This window comes from Anguilla rostrata, chromosome 14 (genome assembly GCF_018555375.3).
Source record: "Anguilla rostrata isolate EN2019 chromosome 14, ASM1855537v3, whole genome shotgun sequence".
Taxonomy (NCBI): domain Eukaryota; kingdom Metazoa; phylum Chordata; class Actinopteri; order Anguilliformes; family Anguillidae; genus Anguilla; species Anguilla rostrata.
The window spans coordinates 38,782,264-38,808,009 of NC_057946.1; the positions used below are offsets into that span (position 1 = coordinate 38,782,264).

The 25,746-nt window shown below is 47.1% G+C and overlaps 2 protein-coding genes and 1 long non-coding RNA gene across 4 annotated transcripts in view; 1 reads left to right on the top strand and 2 right to left on the bottom strand.

The window, feature by feature from the left end:
* Positions 1–6,692, bottom strand: part of LOC135239419 (uncharacterized) — a 30,252-nt gene extending 23,560 nt beyond the window's left edge. Inside the window, exon 1 of the long non-coding RNA XR_010325368.1 lies at positions 6,473–6,692. This is a non-coding gene — a long non-coding RNA (uncharacterized LOC135239419). The remainder of the gene's footprint in view (positions 1–6,472) is intronic.
* Positions 1–25,746, top strand: part of LOC135239418 (astrotactin-2-like) — a 383,732-nt gene that overhangs the window by 305,371 nt on the left and 52,615 nt on the right. Inside the window, exons 15-17 of the mRNA XM_064308056.1 lie at positions 9,361–9,485; positions 13,226–13,330; positions 14,173–14,352. Of these exons, the coding sequence (XP_064164126.1) occupies positions 9,361–9,485; positions 13,226–13,330; positions 14,173–14,352 (410 nt within the window). The remainder of the gene's footprint in view (positions 1–9,360; positions 9,486–13,225; positions 13,331–14,172; positions 14,353–25,746) is intronic.
* Positions 19,268–24,642, bottom strand: trim32 (tripartite motif containing 32). Of its 2 annotated transcripts, none has more exons than XM_064308054.1 (2): positions 24,550–24,642; positions 19,268–23,341 (listed from the first exon to the last, which is right to left on the bottom strand). In XM_064308054.1, exon 2 carries the CDS (start codon positions 23,315–23,317, stop codon positions 21,200–21,202), a length of 2,118 nt encoding a protein of 705 aa, XP_064164124.1. In that variant the 5' UTR covers positions 23,318–23,341; positions 24,550–24,642; the 3' UTR covers positions 19,268–21,199. The 2 variants fall into 2 exon arrangements, with proteins under 2 accessions (XP_064164124.1, XP_064164125.1); XM_064308055.1 differs by lacking the exon at positions 24,550–24,642 and adding an exon at positions 24,392–24,543.

The following is a 25,746-nucleotide window of genomic DNA, read 5'->3' on the forward strand; positions in this document are numbered from 1 at the left end:
CTAGCGTCCAGACCGCGGCATCGCGCTCACATACCGTAGCCTGCGTCAGACGCGTGATCCTCACATCGGGTGCTAGCGAGACCGCTGATCGCGCTAATACGCGTAGCCTAGCGTCCAGACCGGCACGTCACATAGCGGCAGCTAGCGTCCACCGTTCATCGCGCTCACATGCGCAGCTAGCGTCCAGAGCGGCTTGGCTCCGATGCGGTAGCCTGCGTCCAGACGGGCATCGCGCTCACATACGCGGAGCTAGCGTCCAGACACGCATCGGCTCACTCGCGTGACCTAGCGTCAGACGTCGCGCTCCGCAGAGCTGATCTGGGGAAAGCTATCGAACTAGCCTGCAGGATCAAAATCCACTTCACAGACCGGTGCGGGTTGGGTTTGGGATGATTAGTGAGTGGCAGCAAATCTTCCCTTTGACCTGCTGCTGCTTTCATGCAGAAAACGCGGAAAAAAACATCACTGAAATTGAACATTACTGTTTCGTACGTTGCGCTTGCCTTCTGCCGCCTCGTTCGTATTTCACTCACGGAGCTCGCGTTTTCGGTGAGTGTGTGTTCAACGCAGCGTTAACATTATTTGCACGTCCATGATCTCCTACGGATGATTGTAGACTGTTATATTTGCTAATAAACTCTGTGACATTTCGAGATGGACCATATTATTCATAAACTACAGGAAAAAAAAAAATATTCCTGTTATTATCCCTCTGAAACGTGGTGGGGGTGTCAGCAGGCTGTGTGGATTGACTTAAGTGACTGTCAGCCACAGGGTGTGGGGAAACAGGAGCTCCGCTCATGGAAGCTTTTACAAACAGGCACACACTCACCTTTAACACGTACCGAACCCCGAAACAGTCCTTACATAATGTCAAGAGTTCGTTCGTCTGTCTTAATTTAACCGAGGGGACGGCGTTTAAAAACGAAATAAGCGCGACCTCGTGCGCCGAGTTCCTAGCGCGTAGCGTCGATTTTTACCCGGCGTGGCCGGGGACTGCGTCCGCGAGCCGAGCCCAAGCGCGGCGGCCGTGTAGCGGGGCTGATCCCCCCGGCCAGGCGCGGCGAGAAGCGGCAAATCGAAATGGCCTCGTGGCAGGTTACCGTGACAACGCTCTCCGGCGAAGCAAACCCTCGGGTTCAAAAAATAACGACTTTTTTTTGCCCCTTAGCGCCTCCGGCGAAATCTCTAAAAGTCGTTACGCCTGCATGAAATGCGTTAAGACATCTGAATAAAGATGCTAGCCTAAGGATCGGTAAGCCCCGTGCGCCAATGGGCTAGGCTAACGAGCTGCCAAGTCGCGGCTCCCGGGAGTCCGGCTGAACGCATAACGAGCCGCACGCAGGCCCTCCGTCCGTGCAGATGTTTTTATTAGCCTAGCATCGTCGGTACGGGATTTACGGACAGCAGACCGCGTCGCGGCCCGAGGAGAAGAGACGGCGTTTGGCGCCTCAGAAAGCCAGGGCCGGATCGCGGCGCGTTTGCGCCGAGCAAACATTTTAACAGGAGAGGGCCGCGGGGCAGCTCGCCTTCTTCCCGCCGAGCCGCTTTCGCTCGGAGCGGAGAAAGGGACCGAAACCTTCCGAAGGCGGGTTTGCGCCGCTTGATTCGCGCGGACGGACGGACGCGCTTTGTTTTCATCTCGTCGGCGCGTAGCCTGCGAGCGCGCCGCTGCGCCAACGTTCGGAGGAGATAATTTGTTTACGGGGGGGGGGGGCGGGGGGAACAGAGCGGTCGTAATGGGATGCTGCTCGCATAATCGCTCCTCGCCGTTACATGTCTTCTCGAACGTGCTTCCGCACCCTCGCTCTTTCTATGCAAGCCCGGGTTGTTTACCCGTCCGCTCTTCATTAGTCATGCCACCGACGCCGGCTAAAAAAAAATAAATAAATAAGAAAAAAAGTTTAGAGACGTACAAGGTCACGGAGAGAAACGGGAGCGCATCGAATGTTGAACGTGAAGTCGACCTGTGTGTGTGTGTGAGAGAGAGAGCGAGCTGTGTGTGTGTGTATGTGAGGAGGTGTGTTTGTGTGTGTGTGTGAGAGAGAGAGAGCGAGCTGTGTGTGTGTGTAGTGAGGAGGTGTGTTGTGTGTGTTGTGAGAGAGAGAGAGCGAGCTGTGTGTGTGTGTATGTGAGGAGGTGGTTGTGTGTGTGTGTGAGAGAGAGAGCGAGCTGTGTGTGTATATGTGAGGAGGTGTGTTTGTGTGTGTGTGTGTGAGAGAGAGAGCGAGCTGTGTGTGTGTGTGTGAGAGAGAGAGCGAGCTGTGTGTGTGTGTGTGAGAGAGAGCGAGCTGTGTGTGTGTATATGTGAGGAGGTGTGTTTGTGTGTGTGAGAGAGAGAGAGCGAGCTGTGTGTGTGTGTATGTGAGGAGGTGTGTTTGTGTGTGTGTGAGAGAGAGAGAGCGAGCTGTGTGTGTGTGTATGTGAGGAGGTGTGTTTGTGTGTGTGAGAGAGAGAGAGAACGAGCTGTGTGTGTGCATATGTGAGGAGGTGTGTTTGTGTGTGTGTGAGAGAGAGAGACGAGCTGTGTGTGTGTTATGTGAGGAGGTGTGTTTGTGTGTGTGTAGTAGAGGAGAGACGAGCTGTGTGTGTGTATGTGAGGAGGTGTGTTAGTGCGAAGAGGTAGTTTGTGGGTGTGCGCGTGGTGTGTCGTGAGAAAAGAGGGGGGGGGGGGGTGTCGTGCGAGCCAGGTCAGGTGCCGAACGTGACCAGGGATCTCTGATGACAGAAATACTGATGGGGTGATGGTGGGGTGGGCGAGTCGGGCAGTTGAACAGCGTTCCGAGGTCCAAACGAACTGAATCCGATTCTGCCCGAGAAACCGTCAACTCCGTCAAGTTCAGGACCCAGCCGATTACACCGCAGAGGGCGCCCTCTGGTGCAAATAAGGCGCACATGCAGCATATCTTTCGGCCAGCGCCGCGCGCTCACAACTCACTCACTACTGGCGAAAAACAGCCGTTTCAGAAATTCATCATTACACACCCGCACGCATTCCGTCTTCCCATCCACCAAACCCGTGCTGAAATGATGGAATCCAGATGTTACTACATTAATGGCTTGAGTGTTTCCCCAAAACAAACCATAAAATTAAAAAACGTTAACCCCCCAACTCCTTCAGGATTACGTGATAGGCAGTCATACAGTGGCTGCTAATGATATTGTCATTCAACCAGCGTGTACAGGCGTGCAGAGACAGCATGCATTAATGGCAGGAGTTTGTTTGCACCGGATGTTTCTTAGTAGAAAACTCGCTACGGCACAGCAACTGTATTGATTTCAGATGGATGTGTATGATGAGAATAATAACAACAATAGTAATAATAATAATAGTAATAATTGATTCCTCTTATATTTTTTGATTTGCAAGTGCTTTACAGTGAACAGGAGAGCTCACCTCCAGCGCGACCGATGTGTATAATTGTCCGGGTTATAAAAGCTTTTGAAAAACAGTCCACTTGAAGCCGAAGCCGCAGTGACTCATCACTTCGCTGATTGCGGGAGAGAGAACGCTCGGCGGGGGGTCCTCCGTCGCCTGTTTGAGATCGTCATCTTTGATTGATCGAGGTTAGCGCGGAGAGACGTGCGCAGTCGGCGCTCGGAAGAAGGCTCGGTCGAACGCGTAAACGCCCACGCGCGGAAACGCCGCCGCGGTTCTGGGTGCAAGGGACCGGCCACCAGGGGGCGCCGCGCGCTTTTCCCACTGCGGCTCGCCTCCCCGGGGGAGGAGACGGATTCGCGGTAAACCTAGACGCCCTGAGAGACGGACGCACCGGAGACACCCGTCAGAGCCGCCAAAGCCGCGAACCTCTTTCAAACGAGGTCAAGCCTCCGTACGTTCACTCTCAGGCCCGTGCTCTGGGACCTGGCTCAGCGCTGTTTGCTTAAAGAATAAGCTTCCCTTAAGAGCTCCAGGCTCCAGGAGACTGTACAGAGAAGAGGGCCTACTTCACACTGCTGCTTAAGCAGTTTCCTACAGTAACAAGACCAGGTCAAAGCCTAGTATACGGCTGGACCGGCCGACCAATGGTGTACCTTCATAACTCGGCCGACCAATGGTGTACCTTCATAACTCGGCCAACCAATGGTGTAACTTCATCACTCAGTGACTCAGTCGCAGACATTCGCGTTTGTAGGGCTGGCCCCGCTGTTGCGGTCCAGCCAAAAATGCACGTCTTGAACATTCCTTAAATGAAAACTGCGGTACACTGTTTTATGATTTGCTAAGACCTTTAGCAAAATGAATAACATGGTGAATGATTGGTGCGAAACAAATACCACGATCAATCACTGGCTGTATTATTGGTTTTGCATGCACTGAAAGGTTTCGCGTGTGCTGCAGGTCCTAGTAAATCAGGCCCCAGTTGTTTGTGGAAACATGGCAAGCACACAAGCCTACCGCCACTGGATTATAATATTCTCTGGATGGAGTAAAATGTTAGTTAATATGAATAAGTCACTTAAAAAAATAAATACTTTTTTTCCTCTAACTGATTTCTCCCAGGGCTCTCCCAGCAGAAGGTTGAAAGAACTTGAATTCCCCTGATGAAAGAAAATTATACTAAAGAAATAGCTATATGTTTTTGCCTTTTTAATTTTTTTAGGCTCCTGCATACACCATAAGCAAGATTTAATTAGTTTACTAAACCTTGACTGATTTTACACTCTCAGACGGCAAGCTGCTGCCGCCACCACATGCACTAGCGTTTCAGAATTCAGCTCTTGCCACACAAACGAGGCTTTAGACACTGTTCAGAAATATAAGTGACAACAACTCGTGAAACGTGCATGGAAACCACCTTACTGGGGGGGGGGGGGGTATATGCTGGTTTTAGGATTTTTACTTTATCGTGGGCAAATTTACTGTTTTTACTTTTTTAAAAGATCAGGCTAAGAATAATTTGCACCACATTGCAGCCCCTGTGCCATCACGCTCATGCAATTGATGTGTTCATTAAACGAGAAGATAAAGATAAAGGCGTGTACTTTTTAACATTTATGAACAGAAAGGAAAAAGAATCCCTTTGATGTAATCTATGTCATCTGTAAAGGCAAGGGCTGGTTTAATCTGCAGGGATGTTTACTTCCTGTTCACGTCCGATTGGCATGCCACTAAACCTCTTAATTGCCGATTGGTTAGACTGTAAATGGAATGTTAATTGTGAAATTAACATGGTCTCCAAATGGCCGGTACCAAATGATTCTGTAGTGGGTACCGTAGCAACGTTTTTAAATTAAAACAATTTAAAAGCCAATTAAGATTCGCTAAAAAGCTTGTTAAAATTGTAAACTTAATAAAACAGGCTTAATGCCATTATTTAAAAGCCTAATATTGACTTACTTGGTTCCATGTGTACAATACAATTACTTAAATATTACTAAGTTTTATTGCAAATTGGCTTGAATAACTCTGCCGTGACATCATCCTCCACATGTATTTAATGAAGATTTATGACGGGGGGGGGGGGGGGGGGGTGTGAGGATTAAAAAAATATATATAAATACATTTCAGACCTTTTAGGTGAACCTGGGTCAATAAGAATATTTATTTCGAAACTTCTATTGATTTAAATGTATTCTTAATTTGCAAAAAAAAACCATTCATAACAGTAGCCATAGCAACTGGTGATTCAATATTAGGGTAGGAAGCATAGGATCTACAGGAATGCAGGCAGGCCACTGGTAATTGTGGCTCTGCTCTGTACTCTATCCTGAAATAAAGTACTGTGTCAGCCACATTAACCTGGGAAACGTATGTATTGTAAAATGGAAACAAGTCAAGATATTGAGTCCAAGGTCCAGTGAACAGTTCATTTACATATCTACGCATTTAAAGAAAATTAGATGAACCTGGGTCAATAAGAATATTTATTTCAGAGCTTCTATTGATTCAGATGTATTCTTAATTTTAAAAAAACATGTTTTTCTATTGAAAAACATTCAGCTGATAACTATATAACAGTAGCCATAGCAACTGGTGATTCAATATTAGGGTATAAAGCATAGGATCTACAGGAATGCAGGCAGGCCACTGGTAATTATGGCTCTGCTCTGTACTCCATCCTGAAATAAAGTACAGTGTCAGCCACATTAACATGGGAAATTTATGTTCTGTAATATGAAGATATCAAGTCCAAGGTCCAGTGAACAGTTCCATTTACATATCTACGCCATTTAAAGAACATTATGATTTAAACAAAACATCAAGATCAAACGTCAAAATAACAAAGGGATCTAAAAGGCTGTCTCCCCTTTTAAAATTACACTCAGTGATATGATGTCTTACCCAATTTAGATTTTTTTGAGCGTGTAATTCAAGGATAGCAGACTCTGTCAGACGCTGGGCAAATCTAAAGCATTAGACTCCGCTTTCTTTTGGTCTCAGTTACTTTCACGGTAAGAGACACTCGTGTGATTTTGTGTGACTACGCCTTTAAACTTTAAAAAGTAGCTTTTTTTTCCCCCCACTCACCTCCATGTCATTTTCTCCTTCTGCCCTGTCAACATCTTCCGGTACTCACTCTCTCTCTCTCTCTCTCCCTTTCTGTCTTTCTCTCTTTTTCTCTCTCTCCCTCTTGGCCCTTAACCCACCAGAGCAGTGAGCTTGAAAACTAGAACCTACTGACACACAGGAGGGGGCCAACACAAGTCTCTACATGAGCGTCAGACTTCTATACCAGTGCATTCTGCTCCACAGTATTTGTTTTGATGTTACCGTCCTCCTGCTCCCCCCCCCCCCCTCTCTCTCTACCTCCCTCCCTCAGCTTTCCCTGATTGCAACTGTGGAGCGAATATGAAAGTAATAGTCAGTAAACCAGTAATATATGCGCATCATGTTGTGCTATTCATTGGTAAAATAGATTTGTAACAGTTTGTGATGTGGATGATAAAACGAGGTACGTTGGCTTGTGTTTCTCATGCACAGCTGTGGCTATGCTGATATTATGTGCTTCCAATTTTTACTCTCAAATTACCAGGTTTTCCTGTGTTTTTCCACCAAAAAAGACGAATGTTGCTTGCATTTCATGTTCAATGAACTGCTTCTACTTCCAAGTCAAACAGCTGAAATAGTCCTGTAGCTGATTGGAAACTTATTCAATACCCCACACGTGAGGCCACTTCCTGTCAGGGTTTCCTTCAGGAAAACAGTTAGCGGAGGGGGATGTGCCTCAGTGGGCAAGCAGACATCTTCCGTGCGTGGTGTGTAGCTAATGCTGTCCTGACAACAAACTAGTGCATTAATGTTCCCGTTAGATAAACTCGTAGGCAAATTTTATGCATAACCTACCATCTGAAATATCAGAAATAATCCATGGCTGGCTGCCACACGTTATCAAAAAATAAATACAATTATTGGGTGGGGGGGAGAGGAGGTGCATTTGATCATATCTGAATATTTATGGGCGTGGGGGGTTGGTGGGGGGGGTGGGATGTCCCCCTAAATAGTATTAGTGTATTATGGCCTCCCTGTATTGTCGCACTCTCTTTAAAGTGCTTGCGATTGAAAAGCTTCGCCGTGTGTTCTCTGCGCAGCTTCTCTCGCTGTCGTGACGGGGGGAACCTTGGCTCGGCCGATAAACAAACGCGCACGGAGCGTGCGTGTGACAAGGACGAGTTCCCCCCCGGGTCGAAAAAGTCCGCAAGTCTCGCCCGAGTCCCTCCGCCGTTTCTCCCCCCCGCTTTAATTTCTCTAATCAATACCGTTCCGTGTGCCGCCATGGCGGGCTAATCTTTTTACCGCCTTGTGGCAGCGCCCTTGAATTTCCCGTCCGGCCGCCGGCGTCCTCGCCGACCTGCCCCCCGCGGTTTGCCTCCCCCGACGCACGCGGGAACGCTCGGGAAAGCCGCGCGGGTTCGAGCCGCCGATCCAACCGCGATCGTAGCGCGTCGGTTTCGCGGGAAGGTGATCGCGGCTTAGCGCGAAAGCTAACTGCAGTTGGTTTTAACGACGTCGCTGGAAGCTTCCGTGCAGTTCAGTGACAACGTCGCTGCGAATGTGTGTGTAGTTTAGATATCAATGTTGATGTAAGGTTGTGTACGCCTAAAGTTTAATACAATGTTGCTGTAAGGTTTTGTAGACCTACACTTTAATAATAGTGTTGCTGTAATGGTGTATAGACCAATTACAATTGAACTGTAAGTTTGTTCATAGTTTAACAACAATACTGTGGCAATTTTACAATACTTATCTCTAACCCCACCCCCCAGTTATGTGCAAATTTCCAACTTTCGGTTGTAAGCAAAATAGAAATACCTCATACACACAACATGAGGTGTGAGGTGCCTAGTGGTTTGAAGAATATATCGACATATCCCGTGTGTTACCAGATCTGAGTCTAGTCAGACATTTCCGAAGAGTTATGTTTTCTTCTGGGTCGACTCAGGATTCAGTCAGAATTTCTCCTTATCTTTCATGTACAAATACAAGTCTTCCTTTTTTCTTCACTGAACGTTCGGTTTGGCTAAGCGTGCTGAACTGTCTTTGTGGAAGAAATCCAAACACTTGAGTTGAATTGTTAGTCGGGGTTAAGGACGCATGTTAATTGAATCCTGACTTGCATGCTCTCCTGTGTATCAGCGGCGTAGTGGGGGATTCAAACCTCAGTGGTGGAGAAGAGGCACATGAAATTGTGTGTGTGTGTGTGTGTGCATGTGTATGCATGTGTATGCATACGTGTATATGTATATATGTGTATACATTTGTGTGTGTGTGTGTGTGAGTGTGTGTGTCTTTGTCTTTCTTTGTTTCGAGCCTCTTGCCAAACAGATGAAAATGTGGTTGTTAAAAATTCCCTTCAAATCGCGAACAGTGGAAAAGTGTTTTTTGTTGTTGTTGTTGTTGTTGTTGTTTTAACTGACTTTTATGGTTGGCAATAATGATTAAACAGGTCTGTGTGCATATGTGGTGTGATTTTAAAATAGTTTCTAGAGGAAACCCCTGTGCTGTATCAGTCTTCTTCAATGCCAATAAAGCATTTCAATCTTTTACCTGCAGAGAGAGAGAGTGAGAGAGACAATAGAGAAGAGGAGAGTGGATATAATTTTAAAAAATAAGATGTAAAATTCATCTATCGGACACGTCCTTGCATGGAAAAAACTGCATTTGACAGTTCAGTGACACTAGAGTTAAAGATCTGGGATGTGATCCTTTCTCTGTATGTTACCTGCTTTCGAGGCTGCTTGGTGGCGCACTGGGTAAAAGCACCGCTTGTGAGTCTGGCCCTCCAGGGGTGGCGCACAGTTGGCTTCGCATTGCTCCAGCTAGCAGTGCACACTGGATACACTGTGGGAGTTGTTTATAAGGACCTGGAGCAGTACTATGGGCGTCATTACACTGTGTTACATTTCTGTGTCTTACAGGGACAATAACTTCATTAAGGACTTCCCCCAGCTGGCCGACGGGCTGATGGTCATTCCCCTGCCTGTGGAGGAACAGTGCAGAGGAGTGCTGTCGGAACCCCTGCCCAACCTGCAGCTGCTCACAGGTGCGTGTGTGTGTGTGTGTGTGTGTGTGTGTGAGTGTGTATGTGTGTGTGTGCGTGAGTGTGAGTGTGTGTGTGAGTGAGTGTGAGTGTGTGTGTATGTGTGTGCGTGCGTGAGTGTGAGTGTGTGTGTGAGTGAGTGTCTGTGTATGTGTGTGTGTGTGTGTGTGTGTGTGTGAGTGAGTGAGTATGTGTGTGTGTGTTTGTGTGTGTGTGAGAGAGAGACCCCATAAGCCCTACACACCATACCCATCTCTGATTGTGTGTGTGTGTGCGTGTGTGCGAGTGTGAGTGAGTGAGTGTGTGTGTGTGTGCGTGTGTGCGAGTGTGTGTGAGTCAGTGTGTGCGTGTTTGCGTGCACGCGTGCGTGTGTGTGTGTGTGTGTGTGTGTGTGTTTGACCCCATAAGCCCTACACACCATACCGATCTCTGATTGGCCCTGTCCTACTGGGGACACGGTAATTACCTGTTATTCTCTCTGGGGTTGCTGCTGCTTCTTTTATTATGTTTCTCTCCTTTTCCCCACTCGGTTGTTTGTCTGGCCTGTTTTCCACCGACTGTAATGTCCTAAGAATGTTAATTCTCTCAGAGCAGAGAGGGGAGCAATTCAGTTTAATCACCAAATGTTTCAACCTTCCCATCTCCTCAGAGATTCAGAATGCTCTTAACCACTGCAAATTTAAAAAACCTTTTACATCCAGTATTTTAAAGTCTAACCTAGTGAGAAGCTATTTAATCCAGTTTGGCATTCAGTGTGTTTATATGTGCAGCATCCACATATACATTAGATTATATTACATTACATTACAGACATTTAGGAGACACTCTTATCCAGAGCGACTTACACAACTTTTACACAGCATTTACACTGCATCCATTTATACAGCTGGGTATGTACTGCAGCAATGCAGGTTAAGTACCTTGCCCAAGGGTACAACAGCAGTGTCCAATCTGTGACCTTTAGGTTACAAGACCACTCTCTTTACCCATTATACTACACTGCCTCTGTAGACTATACATTCATATGCAGATATTTCCTCAAACCTAGTCAGTAACAGCCAGACTGTGCAAATCTCATGCTCTTATTTCTTTCTTAAGAATCTTTTTCAGTTTACTGTTTTGGATTCCAGTAAAATTCCTGCTAAATTTGCCGTCAGCAAGGTTTATGTTTTATCAAATTATTTTTTAGAAAACATAATGCAGGAGGTATCATAATCCTGGTATTAACTCACAATTTCTGTAGCAGTCCGGAAAGTTATCTTCAACCGTAGCTACACAGATTTTGTTTTATTTCTAGCTGAAAAGATGTAAAACAATAAAACAAACATGAAACACTGCATTAAATAAAACCTCAAGCTGTTCTTTGGGGGAAAATAAAATATTACACAAATGTGTTTGTATGTCTAATGTAGCTTGAAATGTTTATTTCTTTATTTATTTATTCTTTGTAATCTCGGTTAACCCCAGGGAAAGTGTTTAGTTGTGCATATAAAAGCCCAAAACAAGGCCTGTTCCGTCTCACTCATTGGCCCATTAAAATCATGGTAAACACTGGCTGTTCAGCATCGTGCTCACGTACTGCTGAACCTTCACCATGGTGTTTCTGGAACGGTCTGTACTGCGTCTAAAAGTACACATTCTTGTAGGACTTCGAAAATTGATAGAAAAAGGGTACACGGCAAAAACTGTAAATAATCAGCATGTTCTTTATTCTACATTACAGGCATCCAGAACTATTTACACAACTTTTACATAGTATTTTATTTATTTATTTATTTTTTTAAACATTGTATCCATTTATACAGCTGGATATATACTGGAGCAGTGCAGGTTAGGTACCTTGCTCAAGAGTACAACTGCAGTGTTCTACCTGGGAATTGAACCTATGACCTTTCGGTTACAAGCCCAGTTCCTTACCCACTGTGCTACACTGAACCGCCCAGTTTCAGTTCAGACAACACACATGGGACTTTATATGATTCATGTTTACATTACGCATTAGTATGTCATCACCTGTTAGGCTTGACTGATTCCCAAGTACGGTCAGTGAGGTTACTTTTATTATTTCTGAGAGAAAGCTTGGGCGGGACTTCTTAACCATGCCCAGTCTCCCTCTATCTACTTTATTAGTTGTCAATTACACTTATGAATATTATTAATTACTTATTGTATCAGTTAATATAATATTAATGTTATGTTAGCACAAAGCTCTTCATCCTCAGTCTCTGTCTCATATGTACTATGGCACCTAATGTTGTGTTCATATAGGTTTATGTACTGTACAACTACTACTGTGACACAGATGTTTTTACGTCAGCTGATCTCATTGCCTAAACCTTTCTGTGTGCACTTTCCTTTTAGTCACTCTGGATAAGGTGCTAAATAATTTCATGTAATGTTACATACTCAAATCTTCTTTCAAACACATGCGAGTGTGTCGCTAGCATGTAGCCTGCCCTAATCTTGCAGGTCTTGAGTGGAGCAGCTTGATGGTGGTATTTAAATGACAGTAACGGTATCTATCTCTCGCTTTTATGGTGTTTGCTTACCACGTGAAAGGCACTTTGACTTTGACTAAAAGCTTCTGCTAAATGGCTTAATTGTGCGCCGTAAGTAACAAGTTGATACAAAAAACATACTTCACAATTTTCCTCACAAGGACTGAAACCTGATGCATCATTTATTGAAACAAGCCCACACAAGCTCTCTTACTTCCAAAAATACGCTATATGACCAAAAGTATCTGGACACCCTTTGGTCTGGGGCTGCTTTTCATGGTTTGGGCTAGGCGCCTTAGTTCCAGTGAAGGCAGATTACAATGCAATAGCGCATTCTAGAAGATTCCGTGCTTCCCCGGCAGTTTGGGGAAAAGGCCCTTTCCTGTTTCAGGATGCCAATGCCCCCTGGCACACAGCGAGGTCCATATAGAAATGGTTTTGTGAAAAAGGTGTGGACAGACTTGATTGGTCTGAACAGAGCCCTGACCTCAACCGCATCCATCACCTTTGGGATCAGTTGGAAAGCCAACTGTGAGCCAGGCCTAATCGCCCATTCAGTGCCAAACCTCGCTAATGCTCTTCTGGCTGAATGGAAGCAAATCCCTGCAGCAATGCTCCAACATCTAGTAAACAGCCTTCCCAGAAAAGTGGAGGTTGTTATAGCAGGGGCATAATACTCCCTATTAATGCCCATAATTTTTGATGAGATGTTAGATGTCAGGTGTCCACATACTTTTGGCCATGTAGCCTATTTTTTCTCTTGGTTTACATATATATGGAATAATCAAAAACCCCTTTTGGAGACTTGAGAAATATTCTCAACGCACATACAAGGTCAAAGTTCACTGCATGGTGACCTAGCTTCCAGAACTCACTACCAGATTTGTTTGCACCATGCAGTCCCACAGAAATTGGTTATACTCATGCCCACCAATGTTCCTGGCAGCTAGGCCGTAGTTCTTTTTTGTAACGCTACCTTCGTCACCTTAGAAGGTTGCTTCGTAAGTGCTTTGTGTGTCCAAACAAACAGTTTCCCTGGGGACGGAGACCTCCCTGGTTGTCTTTGGATTCACTGTTGATTGTCTGGGCTGAAGCTCTTTGCACATTGATTGAATGCCCCCCCAGGGCTCTCCTAAAATATTCATGGGGAAGATGTAACCGATAGCAACGGTGTCAGGTGCTGTGATGGATGTCGCTCGGTGCGAAATCGTGTCCGTTGATTCGCGTTGTCTGTCGCCGCGGCAGGGGACGCCCAGTTCAGCGAGGCCATGGGGTATCCCATGATGCAGCAGTGGAGGGTGCGCAGCAACCTGTACAAAGTCAAGCTGAGCGCCATCACGCTGTCCACAGGTACGGTCCACCGCATGCAACGCCACCTTCGCTACGCACACACACAGATACACACATGCCCTACAAACTGCACTGCTCACGTTATTGAACATGCGTGCAGTTAGCTAGAGGCACACAAACACACCCATACACACACACACACACACACACATGCTTTACAAGCTTCTGTGGAGTTACTTGAAGTGTATTCACTTGCAACCACAAACCCCCAAATGCCCTATACCTGCCTTTGCAAAGCTTGCTTTTTAAATATCTGAAATGTCCTTAATCTTACACAACTGTCAGGGCCAATCAAATGAAAGGCACTAAAACTGAAATAATTTTTTTTTTTTAAACCCCAGTGAACTATGCCTTCAAACAAACAGGCTGGTAATCTGATCAGGCAAGGTTTAAAGGTTTAAGATTTCACATGGAAAAATAGGTGAAAGGTGAGAGTTTTGAAACACTGTTAAGACTCTTTGAGATTACATAAAAACAAGAGAGCGGTTGTGGAATAACTGTATTACTGTAAAAGGCCAACATTTAATTTTAATGAGGCCAGTATGGCCAAAATGACACACACCTGACATTCATATGCTCTGTCTCATTAAAACATCTGCCTTGCACATCCTGTATTCCACAAGTGAAGGCTGATTTATATTAAGGGCCGATATGTCCCTCACTAAAGGACAGAATGACACTTCCTCCGGGTCGCTATCTGGCCACGTGACCCCGCCCCTTGCATCTGCTTGACCCCGCCCCCTGCACCCGCCTGACCCCACCCCCTGCGCCTGCCTGACCCCGCCCCCCACATGTTCTGCCTGACCCCGCCCCATCGCCCTGCTCTCCTCCCGCTCCCTCAGGTTTCTCCAAGACCCTGAAGACGCTGAACGCGGACAGCACCCGGGAGGAGCTGCTGGCCTTCCTCCGGCAGTACGGCAGCCATTACGTGTCTGAGGCGCTCTACGGCTCCGAGCTCACCTGCAGCATCTACTTCCCCAGCAAGAGGGCCCAGCAGCAGCTCTGGCTCCAGTACCAGAAAGGTGAGGAGCTCGGGGGGCCAGGTGGGAACACACATGTGACAGGTAGAACACATCTGAGACAGGTAAAACACACCTGAGACTGATAGAACACACCTGTGACAGGTATAACACACCTGAGACTGATAGAACACACCTGTGACAGATAGAGCACACCTGTGACAGGTATAACACACCTGTGACAGGTAGAACACACCTGAGACTGATAGAACACACCTGTGACAGATAGAGCACACCTGTGACAGGTAGAACACACCTGAGACTGATAGAACACACCTGTGACAGGTAGAACACACCTGTGACAATTAGAACACACCTGTGACGTGTGGAACACAGCCACGACTGGCAGGACACACCTGTGACATGTGGGACACACCTGCTATAGGTAGAACACACCTGTGACGTGTGGAACACAGCCATGACTGGCAGGACACACCTGTGACATGTGGGACACACCTGCTATAGGTAGAACACACCTGTGACAGACAGAACACACCTGAGGCAAGTAGAACACACCTGCTATAGGTAGAAAACACCTGTGACAAATAGAACACATCTGTGACAGGTAGAACACACCTGTGACGTGTGGAACACAGCCACGACTGGCAGGACACACCTGTGACATGTGGGACACACCTGCTATAGGTAGAACACACCTGTGACAGACAGAACACACCTGAGGCAGGTAGAACACACCTGCTATAGGTAGAACACACCTGTGACAGACAGAACACACCTGAGACAGGTAGAACACACCTGTGACAAATAGAACACACCTGAGACAGATAGAACACACCTGTGACAGGTGGAACACACCCGTGACAGGTATAACACACCTGTGACAGGTGGAACACACCCGTGACAGGTATAACACACCTGTGACAGATACTGTAGAACACACCTGTGACAGATAGAACATACCCACAACAGGTAAAACACAACCTTGACAGATGGAACACACCCACACCCACGACAGGTAGAACACAACCTTGACAGATGGAGCACACCCACACCCACGACAGGTAGAGCACCGTGAAAGGTAGAACATGCCCGTCACAGATGGAACTACACCTGCTATAGGTATAACACACCTGTGACAGATAGAACATACCCACAACAGGCAGAACACAACTGTGGAAGGTAGAACATGCCCTTCACAGATGGAACTACACCTGCTATAGGTATAACACACCTGTGACAGATAGAACATACCCACAACAGGCAGAACACAACTGTGGAAGGTAGAACATGCCCTTCACAGATGGAACTACACCTGATATAGGTAGAACACGCCTGTGAGAGGTGTGACACATGCAGAGAGAACTGCCACTCACTGTAGCTCATGGGCACAGAACAGAACACATGTTCAGCACTCTCAGATTCAAAGGTTGGTTCCGCTGTATTCCTATGAAAATACACGTGAAATGCATGCTAAAATATATGAAAATATGAAACCTGAAGTACAAGAAAAAAGCTTTAAATATTTGTAAAACATAAGCCATTCTTTCTCTCTCGCTATACATACATGTCCACTAAAATACAATTGCCTCTATCATACAGTGTAGCACAAGGTATACATTTAAAATAGCAGTTTTTTCTTTAATAACATGCAATACAGAGTATGAAAGACATTTATTGAATGAGAAAAAAAACAGTGAAATAGGAAACCAAAATATAAGAGCATACCACCGTATCATAAAACTGAATTTAACACACATACCGACATGCAATCTAAAGTACACATTTGGGATATTTCTTCATTGACAGCATGCAGAATGAAAGTATAATCCTTCCATTTCGAGTGCTGCTTTGGCTTCTTGTTGTTGCTGGGTAACCAGCATGCAGGTATTCAGAGTGCCCAGCTAACACTTCAAAACTGACACAATGAGGCGTTGTGACTGGGTAGGTGCACGTCTTGGGAAAAGAGCACTCGCGCTCTCTAATCTCATCCGAATGTGTGCAGAGTTCTCTGCGGACACTTGGTGTCACGGCACCAAATGAAACTGGGCCTGTGGCCTTTGAAGACAGTTTCAACACATCATTAGTTTAATTGAGGCTGAAAAGTTGTGCCTTGGTAGTCTCTGAGGGCTTATGGGAGTTGGAGTCCAGAGCTTGTCCACTATACTTCGAAATCAGAGTCTTTGTACTCAATCTCCCGTTGTGCTTTCTGACACTCAAGACTTTTGAAGCTCCCCTTTATTACTACTTTCGGTGGCCAAACATCTTTGCAAGCCTTATTTTCCTCAAGCTGGCAAAGGCGTTGAAGTCAAGTCTAAAATTTGAGATTTTATTCAAGCAGTATGTTCAAGTGTTAAAGACATCAGATAAAATAACTTGAAAGTGTGACGAATCTTGTTATACAACTCTGCTGGTTATACAGTAGTTTGTGTCATATTTAACTTTACCTATCAATGAAATTCTGGCATTTTAGTTGGTACATGTTGATGTGAAAATGAAATCTACATACAGTGGGCTCCAGAATTATTGGCACCCCTAATATAAATGAAGAATAAAATAAATGACACAGATAATAATCTATATGTTATGTTCAAACATATGGGAAAACTATATAGGCCTACTATTATTTCAATACATTTACTCATGATTCTATGTTTTTTTGTTAAGTAATCTATTTTTTTCTGAAAACCATTTCATAATTATTGGCACCCCTAACAGTTATTGTAAGTAAAATCAAACAAAATGAAATTGGCAATACAATTGTACAAACTTAGTTTAGTTAATCTCAGTCTAAAGGAACTATATTGTGTCATTCCATCACTTCCAGTTTCACTAGAGAATAAAAATGAGGTAACAAGCATACAAAATCCCTTTGTCATCCATCAGCATGGGAAAAGCCAAATAACTGTCAATTCAGAGACCGATGGTAATTTACCATCACAAGTCTGGTAATGGGTACAGAAACCGTTAAACATACCACTTAGCACTGTAAGGGCAATCATAAAAAGGTGTAAAACATATGGAATGGTTGCAAATTTGCCAGGAAGAGGAAGCAAGTGCATGGTGTCCCCACGAACGGTGAGGAAGATGGTGAGGGAGGCCATTAATAACCCAAGGATCACAGTTTAAGAATTGCAGAGATTGGTTTGTTTCTTGTGGTCAACAAAAAAAACATAAAATGGCACCTCCATACCAACTAACTCTTTGGAAGGGTGGCACAAAGACAGCCCTTACTGAGCACAATAAACAAAACCAAGAATCTGGAGCTTGCCAAACCTCATTGGAATTATGACTGGAAGAGAGTGCTATTGTCAGATGAGACCAAAATTGAACGTTTTGACCATACACACCATCGACATGTTTGGCGGCAAAAGAGGAATGCATACAGGAGAAGCACCTCATACCTACTGTCAAATATGGAGGTGGGTTTCGATATTTTGGAGATGTTTTGCTGGCAGTGGTCCCGGGGCACTTTTTTAGATCAATGGCACAATGAATTCAACAAAGTACCAGGAAATTCTGGCAGAAAATTTGGTTGTCTCTGCTAAGAAGCTAGGACTTGGTCATAGGTAGGCTAGATTGTCCAGCAGGACAATGACTCCAAGCATATATCAAAATCTAAACAGAAATGGTTAAGTGAAATCAACATCCATGTTTTCCAATGGCCATCTCAGTCTCCAGACTTAAATTTCATCAAAAACCTGTGGTCTGAACTGAAGAGGGGGGTCCATAAGCGCAAACCCAAAGATATCAATGATTCTGAAAAGTTCTACATGGAGCAATGGTCAAAAATCCCCCCAAATGTGTTCTCTAAACATATTGCAAATCATAGGAAAAGACTCATGGCTGCCAGGGGTGTTTTCACAAAGTATTAAGCCAGGGGTGCCAATAATTGTGGAACCTGTTTTTTGGGGAAATATTTTTTTATTTAAAAAAATTTAAGACCTTTGGTTGATTCCAATGAATCATTAATCAAGCACACTAGTTTACACATGTTGGAAAATAAAGCTTATGTCAATAACTATTATTTTTTTAGTTTAGCATTTTTTGTGCATATTTATCAAGGGTGCCAATAATTCTGGAGCCCACTGTATGTGAAAGTTCTCTCACAACATTTGCAAGAACAGTCATTTACGTTAGCACAATTTTTAGTGTTGTCGATCAAGTTACACTGGATCTGAAAATGGACGGAATGAGTTAGTCTCATGATGTCACTACATGCACATTAGCAGGGGCAGTACCCATGGTGTCTGTGTGGCGAAGGAGTCTGTCTCTCAAGAGTGGCTATACTGGCACGGGCCCACTATTGGTTACCATTAAACTACTTTAACATCCGTGGGCACTATGAGCATGGGCCATTATAGGTTATGTGCACACATCACTTTTACAAAAAAGTGTTTGGTGTTTGACCTTGTCATCATTTAGTTTGGTTCTTATTTTCACACGTGACATCCTGGTGTTTTTTGGGTTTTTTCTGGGGGGGGGGGGGTGCTGGGAGGGAGATATCTAGAGGAGAACCAAATCGTTGGGGCAACTGGAGGGGTAACAAAAAAAATTGTTTTCATTTCTACATTTTAGGCATTTATCTGTCACTCTTATCCAAAGAGCCTTACAAAGTTTACATAATTTTACATATAATATGTTTATACAGCTGGGTATTTACTGTAGGAATTCAGGTTAAGTACATTTCTCAAGGGTACACTGGCAGTGCCCCAGCTGGGAACTGAACCAAGAAATTAGCAAGCCCAGCTCCTAACCACAATACTACAACCGCCACCATTTAATGGTGCTTCATAAATCACTGAAGGGTTTTGATTGACACCAGCTTTCTGCTCCACCCATTATGTCATAAATCTGTCATCCACTACGTTCTGTGGTGCCATGTCACTGACGATGTCACAGTCAACCTCCAGCTCAGTCACAGTTTTCATTGAGAAATGATGGAGCAACATTAAAAAAAAAACCTTTAACTTTGGTTTATTGCGCTCATTAGATAATAAACATTACAAACAGGAAACTGAGACTCACTTTACACAGATAACAAACACCAAAAAGCAAAAACGGTAAATTTTTAGTCATTGCAATCACTGAGGCTACCAGCAGGAGTAGGAGTTCTGACCATCCCAGGAATTGGTGGGCATATCGTGTAAATATATCAGCAAATCCCTGACGGACAAAAATAAACAGCCCAGAATGAATTCTGAAAGGAAGTAATTAAATCTTCAAAAAGAGAAGAAAACACGTCTCTCAAAACACAAACCTCTCCACTTCGTTCTGAGTAAACAGTAATTTGACCTTTTTGAGAAGGGGAGCAATCGATTTGCGGTCTGTCAAATTGAACAAGGACACTTGTACTTTCTAACATCTTATGTATGACAGTTCTTTACCAGCTTAAAGTGTCATTTTGAGGAGTTCTACCTCCGAGCTTCTTTAGCAAGCACTTCTCCAAGAGCACTTGAGAGCACTCTTGTGATTGGCAAGCCAAGGAGTAAAAAAATACCCCTAACTGAAGTATGTGGAAAAAAATAAATAATAATACTCTGACCTCAAAGACAAAAACATGAAAGGATATCATCAGCGACCGTACGGACTGACGGCAGACATGGGTTCCTGCCAGCTGTACGTTTTCAGATTTTTGTGACAGGTCTCGGCGGCAGATTGTTTTTTTTTTTTTTTTTACCCCCCCCCCAGAGTTTTCACTCCTGATACTTCCTGGTGGTTAGCTAGAATCGCAAAATTCCAGCCTTCCGTGTGATGCAGGTTTTGCTCTGTGAGGTCGGGCGAGCCAGTGACCAATCACAGAGTTCATCCAACCATCGGTTGACTGAACTGTCCAATTGGCAAGAACCCTCAGGCAAACATCGCCTGGCAACCAGTGTCCGTCGTTGGGATTCCAAGCTACGACCCCAAGAAGAAACACGGTATCTGCACGGCTTAGCAAAAGTAGCTGACAAGTAAAACACATAAAAGGTGTAAACCGCACAAAATATTTGCGAAAACAACTTGTTGCAAAACCCCTTCATGATAGCCAACGGCAAACTGTCGAAACTGCGTGCCGTCCTTCAAAGTATCTCATTGGCTGAATGTCTGAATCATACGCGGTACTTCATTGGTTCAATAAAATCATCCTTGTTGGGGAGGAGTGGAACTTGCAAACCGGGGTATGCTCTGACACCGAAGAGGACCATAAGGAGAGACGTCACACTGACAGAAGAGACAGGCCACTGGACACGGGGGTGGGGGGGTGAGGGGGGAGGGAGGGTGGGGAGGTCCACGGCACTGGGGGTCAAGTCACCCACCCGCTCCAAATTTGGGTGACAGGATCACTTAGGTTCCAGATACAAGCGTTTCCTTTTGATAGTTCATAGCGTAGTAAATGGCTTTTTTTTTCTTCTTCTTCTTCTTCTATTTTTTTCATTGATGTGAGTTTATTTTTTTATCAGTGTAATCAAGTCGTTATGCTCATAATTCACATACAGTGCACCACTTTTTTTTTTTAAATTGTTGTGGATACTGAACGACTGACTGTCAACATATGTACTCCCCCCTTCCCCCCCATACACGAGAACAACGGCTACATTATTGCTCTCTGCTGCGCTACTATACAAATATAATAGACAGAGGCAGCCCGGATGGTCGGACGGCTGGTTGCATTGCAAACCGCGGCAGCCCCGCTCTCTCTCTCGACTGTTCCCGGATCAGGCGGAGGGGACGTCAGCCAGCACGTCGGCGCGCGGAGCACTGATCCGAGACCAGCGCTGGAGCTCGGGCGGCGGGGAAGAGCGGGAGCAGCTCGGGGACGCAAATGTTGACGGACGTCGGAGGCGGCGGGACGCCCGCTCCGATCTCCCCCCGGAAACCCCGGGGACCACGCCCCCACGGCCCCGCCCCCCTAGCAGGTGGAGGAGCGGCGGTGCTGCAGGTACGAGTACACCTTGACGCAGTGGTCCCAGCAGTCCAGCACCAGCAGCTGGCCCTTCTGGGTGACGGCCACGCCCACGGGGCAGGTCAGCCCCTCGCGGACGAGCACGCCGAACCCGCCGCCGCCCTCGCGCGGGAAGCGGAGCACCTCCCGCCGCCCGCTGTCCGTCACCAGCAGGTCGCCGCGGGCGTCCACGCACATGCCGGCGATGCAGCGGAAGTCCTCGCCCTCCGAGAAGAAGTGGCTGAGCTGCTTGCCCAGCTGGCCGTCGGCGCCCACCGAGCCGATGGAGAAGCCGCCCTCCAGGTGGTGCTCGTTCTGCCGGTTCTCGATGTTCAGGCCCAGGCCCTGGGTGAAGTAGACCGTCCCCGAGGGGTCGCAGGCCACGAACTTGGGCCGCACGGCCGAGCAGAGCCGGCTGTAGTTGACCACGCCCACGTCGCGGTCCACCGCCAGGCACCAGAGCTTGCCGCCCTCCACGTCGGACACCACGAACTGGCCGGAGGGCGTGGCGGCGATGCCCCAGGGCTTGACCAGCTGGTTCTTGTGGCAGGCCACGCAGTGCCCGTCGGCCGTGTACACCTTGACCGAGTTGTCGTAGTTGTCGGTGACGCCGATGAGGCCCTGGGCGGTGATGGCGACGGACAGCGGGATGAGGTTGGGCAGGTCGGCGCCCAGGAAGCTGAGGACGAAGTTGTCGATGCTGCTGGGGTTGCGGCGGATCTCCCGCTGGAAGCCCTTGCGGTTGAAGATCTGGATGCGGTAGTTCCCGCGGTCGGCCACCAGCACCTCGCCCTGGGCCGTGACGCAGATGCCCACCGGCAGGTTGAACATGCCCGGGAGGTTCCCCTTGCCGCCCATCTTCTTGACGAACTGGCAGAGCTGGGCGCCGGGCCCCGGGCCCGCCCCTGACCCCGACCCAGGCCCCGCCACCGTCCGGCCGGAAGCCCCGCCCCCGGCCGCGGCTCCGCCCCCGTCCACCGACTTGGACTTGAAGCCGCCGGGCGAGGCGCAGACGGCCTCCTCCGCGGCGGCCATGTCGACGTCGCGGTACAGGTCCAGCGGCGGCGCCTCCTCCGCCTCGTCCTCCGCCCCCGCCGCCAGCGCCTGCCCGTCGTCCTCGTCCGTGTTGAGGGTGCGGAGCTTGGTGTTCAGTATCCCCACGTTCAGCTCCCCCCACTCAGCGCGGGCCAGCTGGGGGTCCCGCAGCTCCAGCACGGGCGGCGGGCCGGCCTGCAGCTCGGGCTCCTCGTCCTCCTCGCCACCGCCGCCGCCGCCGTCGTCCTCCCCCTCCAGCAGCAGCGCCATGTCGGCCTGCTGGATGCGCGCCGCCAGGAAGTCGCAGCGGGAGGCGGCCCGCGCCTCGGCCACGCCCAGCAGGTAGGCCTGCTCCTCCAGGACCAGCCCGTTCTGCCGCTCCACCTCGGCCAGCTGCTCGGCGAAGGCGCGGCGGGCCCGGGCCAGGTCCTCCCGCAGGCGCAGCTCGGCCCGTGCGTACTCCCGCTGCGCCGCCCGGTAGCGCAGCCGCAGCGAGCGCGAGGCGCCCTCCACCGCCGCCCGCCGCCGCCGCACCCGCTCCGCCGTCTCCCGCAGCGCCGCCAGCCGGGCGCCCAGCTCGGCCCGCCGCCGGTCGGCCGCGGCCCGGATGCTGAGCGAGGGGGCGTGGCCCCGCTGCCGGTGGGCGCCGCCCTCGCAGGCGTCGCAGAGCGCGGCTGCGCAGTCGGGGCAGTAGCGGCGCGGCAGGCGGCTCCGGCACTCGCGGCACATGAGGCCCGAGGCCGGGCCGCCGCCCTCGCCGTCGGCGCCGCCGCCGGGCCCGGCGCTCACGCAGTCCACGATCTTGAGCACGGTCAGGTTGTCGGCCAGCTGCGCGATGCTGCTCATGCGCGACACCTTGCTGCAGAAGGGGCAGCGCACGCCGTTGATGGTGCTGGCCAGCAGCTTCTCCAGGCACTGCCGGCACACCGTGTGGCCGCACTGCAGCAGCTTGGGCCGCAGCTGCTCCTGGTTGTACGTCTCCAGGCAGATGGGGCACTCCAGCACCTCCCGGACCAGCTCCGGGTCCAGAGAAGCCCCGCCCGCGGCCATGGCAACCTCCTGCTCACCGGGCACCTGCAGGGACCAGAGAAACGCACCTTAACCGGGGGGGCAGGGGGGGGTAACATATCTAACTCCTCACAGAGTGCCAGACCTTTATGTAAACAGGCTTATTTCTTGACTGCCTACATATGCAGTTGATCTGTTGAATTCTGCGGTTTTTAACAGTCCAGTTATTGATTAGTAAACAACTCTGGGTACTGTTGCGCAGTCTAGAGAAACAGTGGGCATATTTATTGATTTGAAAAAATGGAAGGAAGTGACTGGTTAGACTAAGAAACAAACAAATTGGACAAACTACAAAAAGGAAATTTTCTTTAGGTTTTTATTTTTTTTTGGGGGGGGGGGGTGGACACTAACTGTACCATCCAATACCACTTCATAATATTTGGGAGAGCCATTCGATATTTTCCTAAAGTTGGGGGGCGTGTGTCCCCCGACCCACCTTCAGGACCTACGTCCATGCGTCTTAATGAACTGTTTTGTCATTGCGGTCAATACAACTCAGCATGCCCAGATAGCTGCAGTCTCTGTAGGAGCGACTGCGCAGATAAAACTGCCAAGCTAGTCAGCAACATGCTCGTTGCGCGTTCCACCGTATGATGACGGAATTCTACCCGATGTTCCGCCGGTTGATGTTTAGATTTATGTCTATGCAGAAAACAAGAATCGTAAGGATTGATGAACAGAACACTGAAAGAAATCACAAAATAAATATATTTTCAAAAATGCACTTCGTGGTTAGATATACACTCTACTGTAGCGTGTAATTTAGATTAATAGTTAACTAGCTGGGTAGCCGTGTAGCATGTAATTTTAGGAATGAAGAAGCCCATTGCTAACCATAAACAGGGCGTGAGAACTATTCGATTTACGCAAGCAAACTAATTAAATTTTCAAAGGTTATAGCGATCTGTAATAATAACAGCTCGTTCATCAGATTGCCAAGAATTGGACGAAAGCATTGCAAGCATTCGTGTCTATCGTCTTAGCTGGCGATGAGGAAGGGTCCGCATGCATTGTACAGTCAGTCAGTAGCAGCCATGGGCCTTCGTAAACGCCTACCTGATAATGTTGACTAGCTTGCAACCTGCCTCTGCAGAAGAACCAGTGAAACCGAAACGTGTCAATCGGCCCACGAAATCCCAGTGCGGTCGATTCAACAGCCTCTGAGCTCAGTGCCGCCTGATGTCAGTCGCTTGTCATTTCAGACGTGTTCTTACCTTCGCGTCAATGTCAGATCTTGCAAAACCACAGGGTGCTCTTGGTGTGCGCTGCCGAGGAAGACTGCGGTTTCAGCAGTGACGTACAGTGAGGGAGGGGAGCTCGTAATGCCCCGCCCTAGCTTCAATTTCATTGGTTAATTTTAGCAAGCGGGACCGCTTTCTCCAAACCGATTGGTGAATGTTTTTTTCAATCATTTGTGAAAGGTCTGTCTCTGCGTGCGTGCGATATTGAATCTTTATGGGATATTGAGTTCAGCATGGTTATTTTGTTTTGTTTGTTTATTACATTTATTTGTTGTTTATTTCTAAATTACTGCTTTAGTTAAACGTTATTTTGACGCAAAATGTCACAGTTGTCCTAAAAATGGCATTGCGATTACTTACGCAATACGAATTATAATTATACAGCTGTAATGTTTATACTGCGTTAAATCAGTATCTTTTATTGTGCGTTTAATTTAATACAATATTTATTTTGATCTCCAAATGGCCGTTTCATTATAATTGTCCTGATCGTTATGCAGCGTAACCACAGTTATGGTTCCCTAAAATACGAATTAGAGAATTTTTAAATATGAAGGCGTGGCTTGTGAAATTATAACAAACTGTGTTTTATAACTAATGGTCAGTGAATTAGATGTCATTGGGAAGGCAATTATTATTATTATTATTATTATTATTATTATTATTGTTATTATTATAAGTCCCACATGTTAATAATCCATAAATACTTGCACCAGATTACGAGCCCATTATTTGTATGCAATTTTCATACTTTCCAAACTGCACAGGCACATTCATGTTTACAATGCTTAGCATTATTACGTATTGATTTATTATGCTCTAAAATACTGTGCACTACTACGTTGTCTGTAGGATATGAAAACCATTCTGCGTTGAAGATTTGACAGATTTTTTAAACCATACATTCGTTTTTGAATTGCTTTTGAATGCATGTTTTTCCTGTGCTATGAAAAAACAGGACAAATGTAAAACAGTGTTTCTGTGTGTTTGAGTGCAAAGTCCGTCTGTGCTGCACGAAAGAATGCACCGCTCTGTCTCTGCTTCTGGCCGAATCACAACGTAAACTTGACCTTTCACCCCCTGCCTATTCAGTGGAGACACAAAGGACCCTTACAAACGCAGGTGCTGAACCTTGACCGAACGTGTGCTCATGTAACAGGTAAACACACT

Bases quoted from the DNA above. Each gene is read 5' to 3' on its own strand.
- trim32 (XM_064308054.1), bottom strand. From the start codon at position 23,317: ATGGCCGCGGGCGGGGCTTCTCTGGACCCGGAGCTGGTCCGGGAGGTG.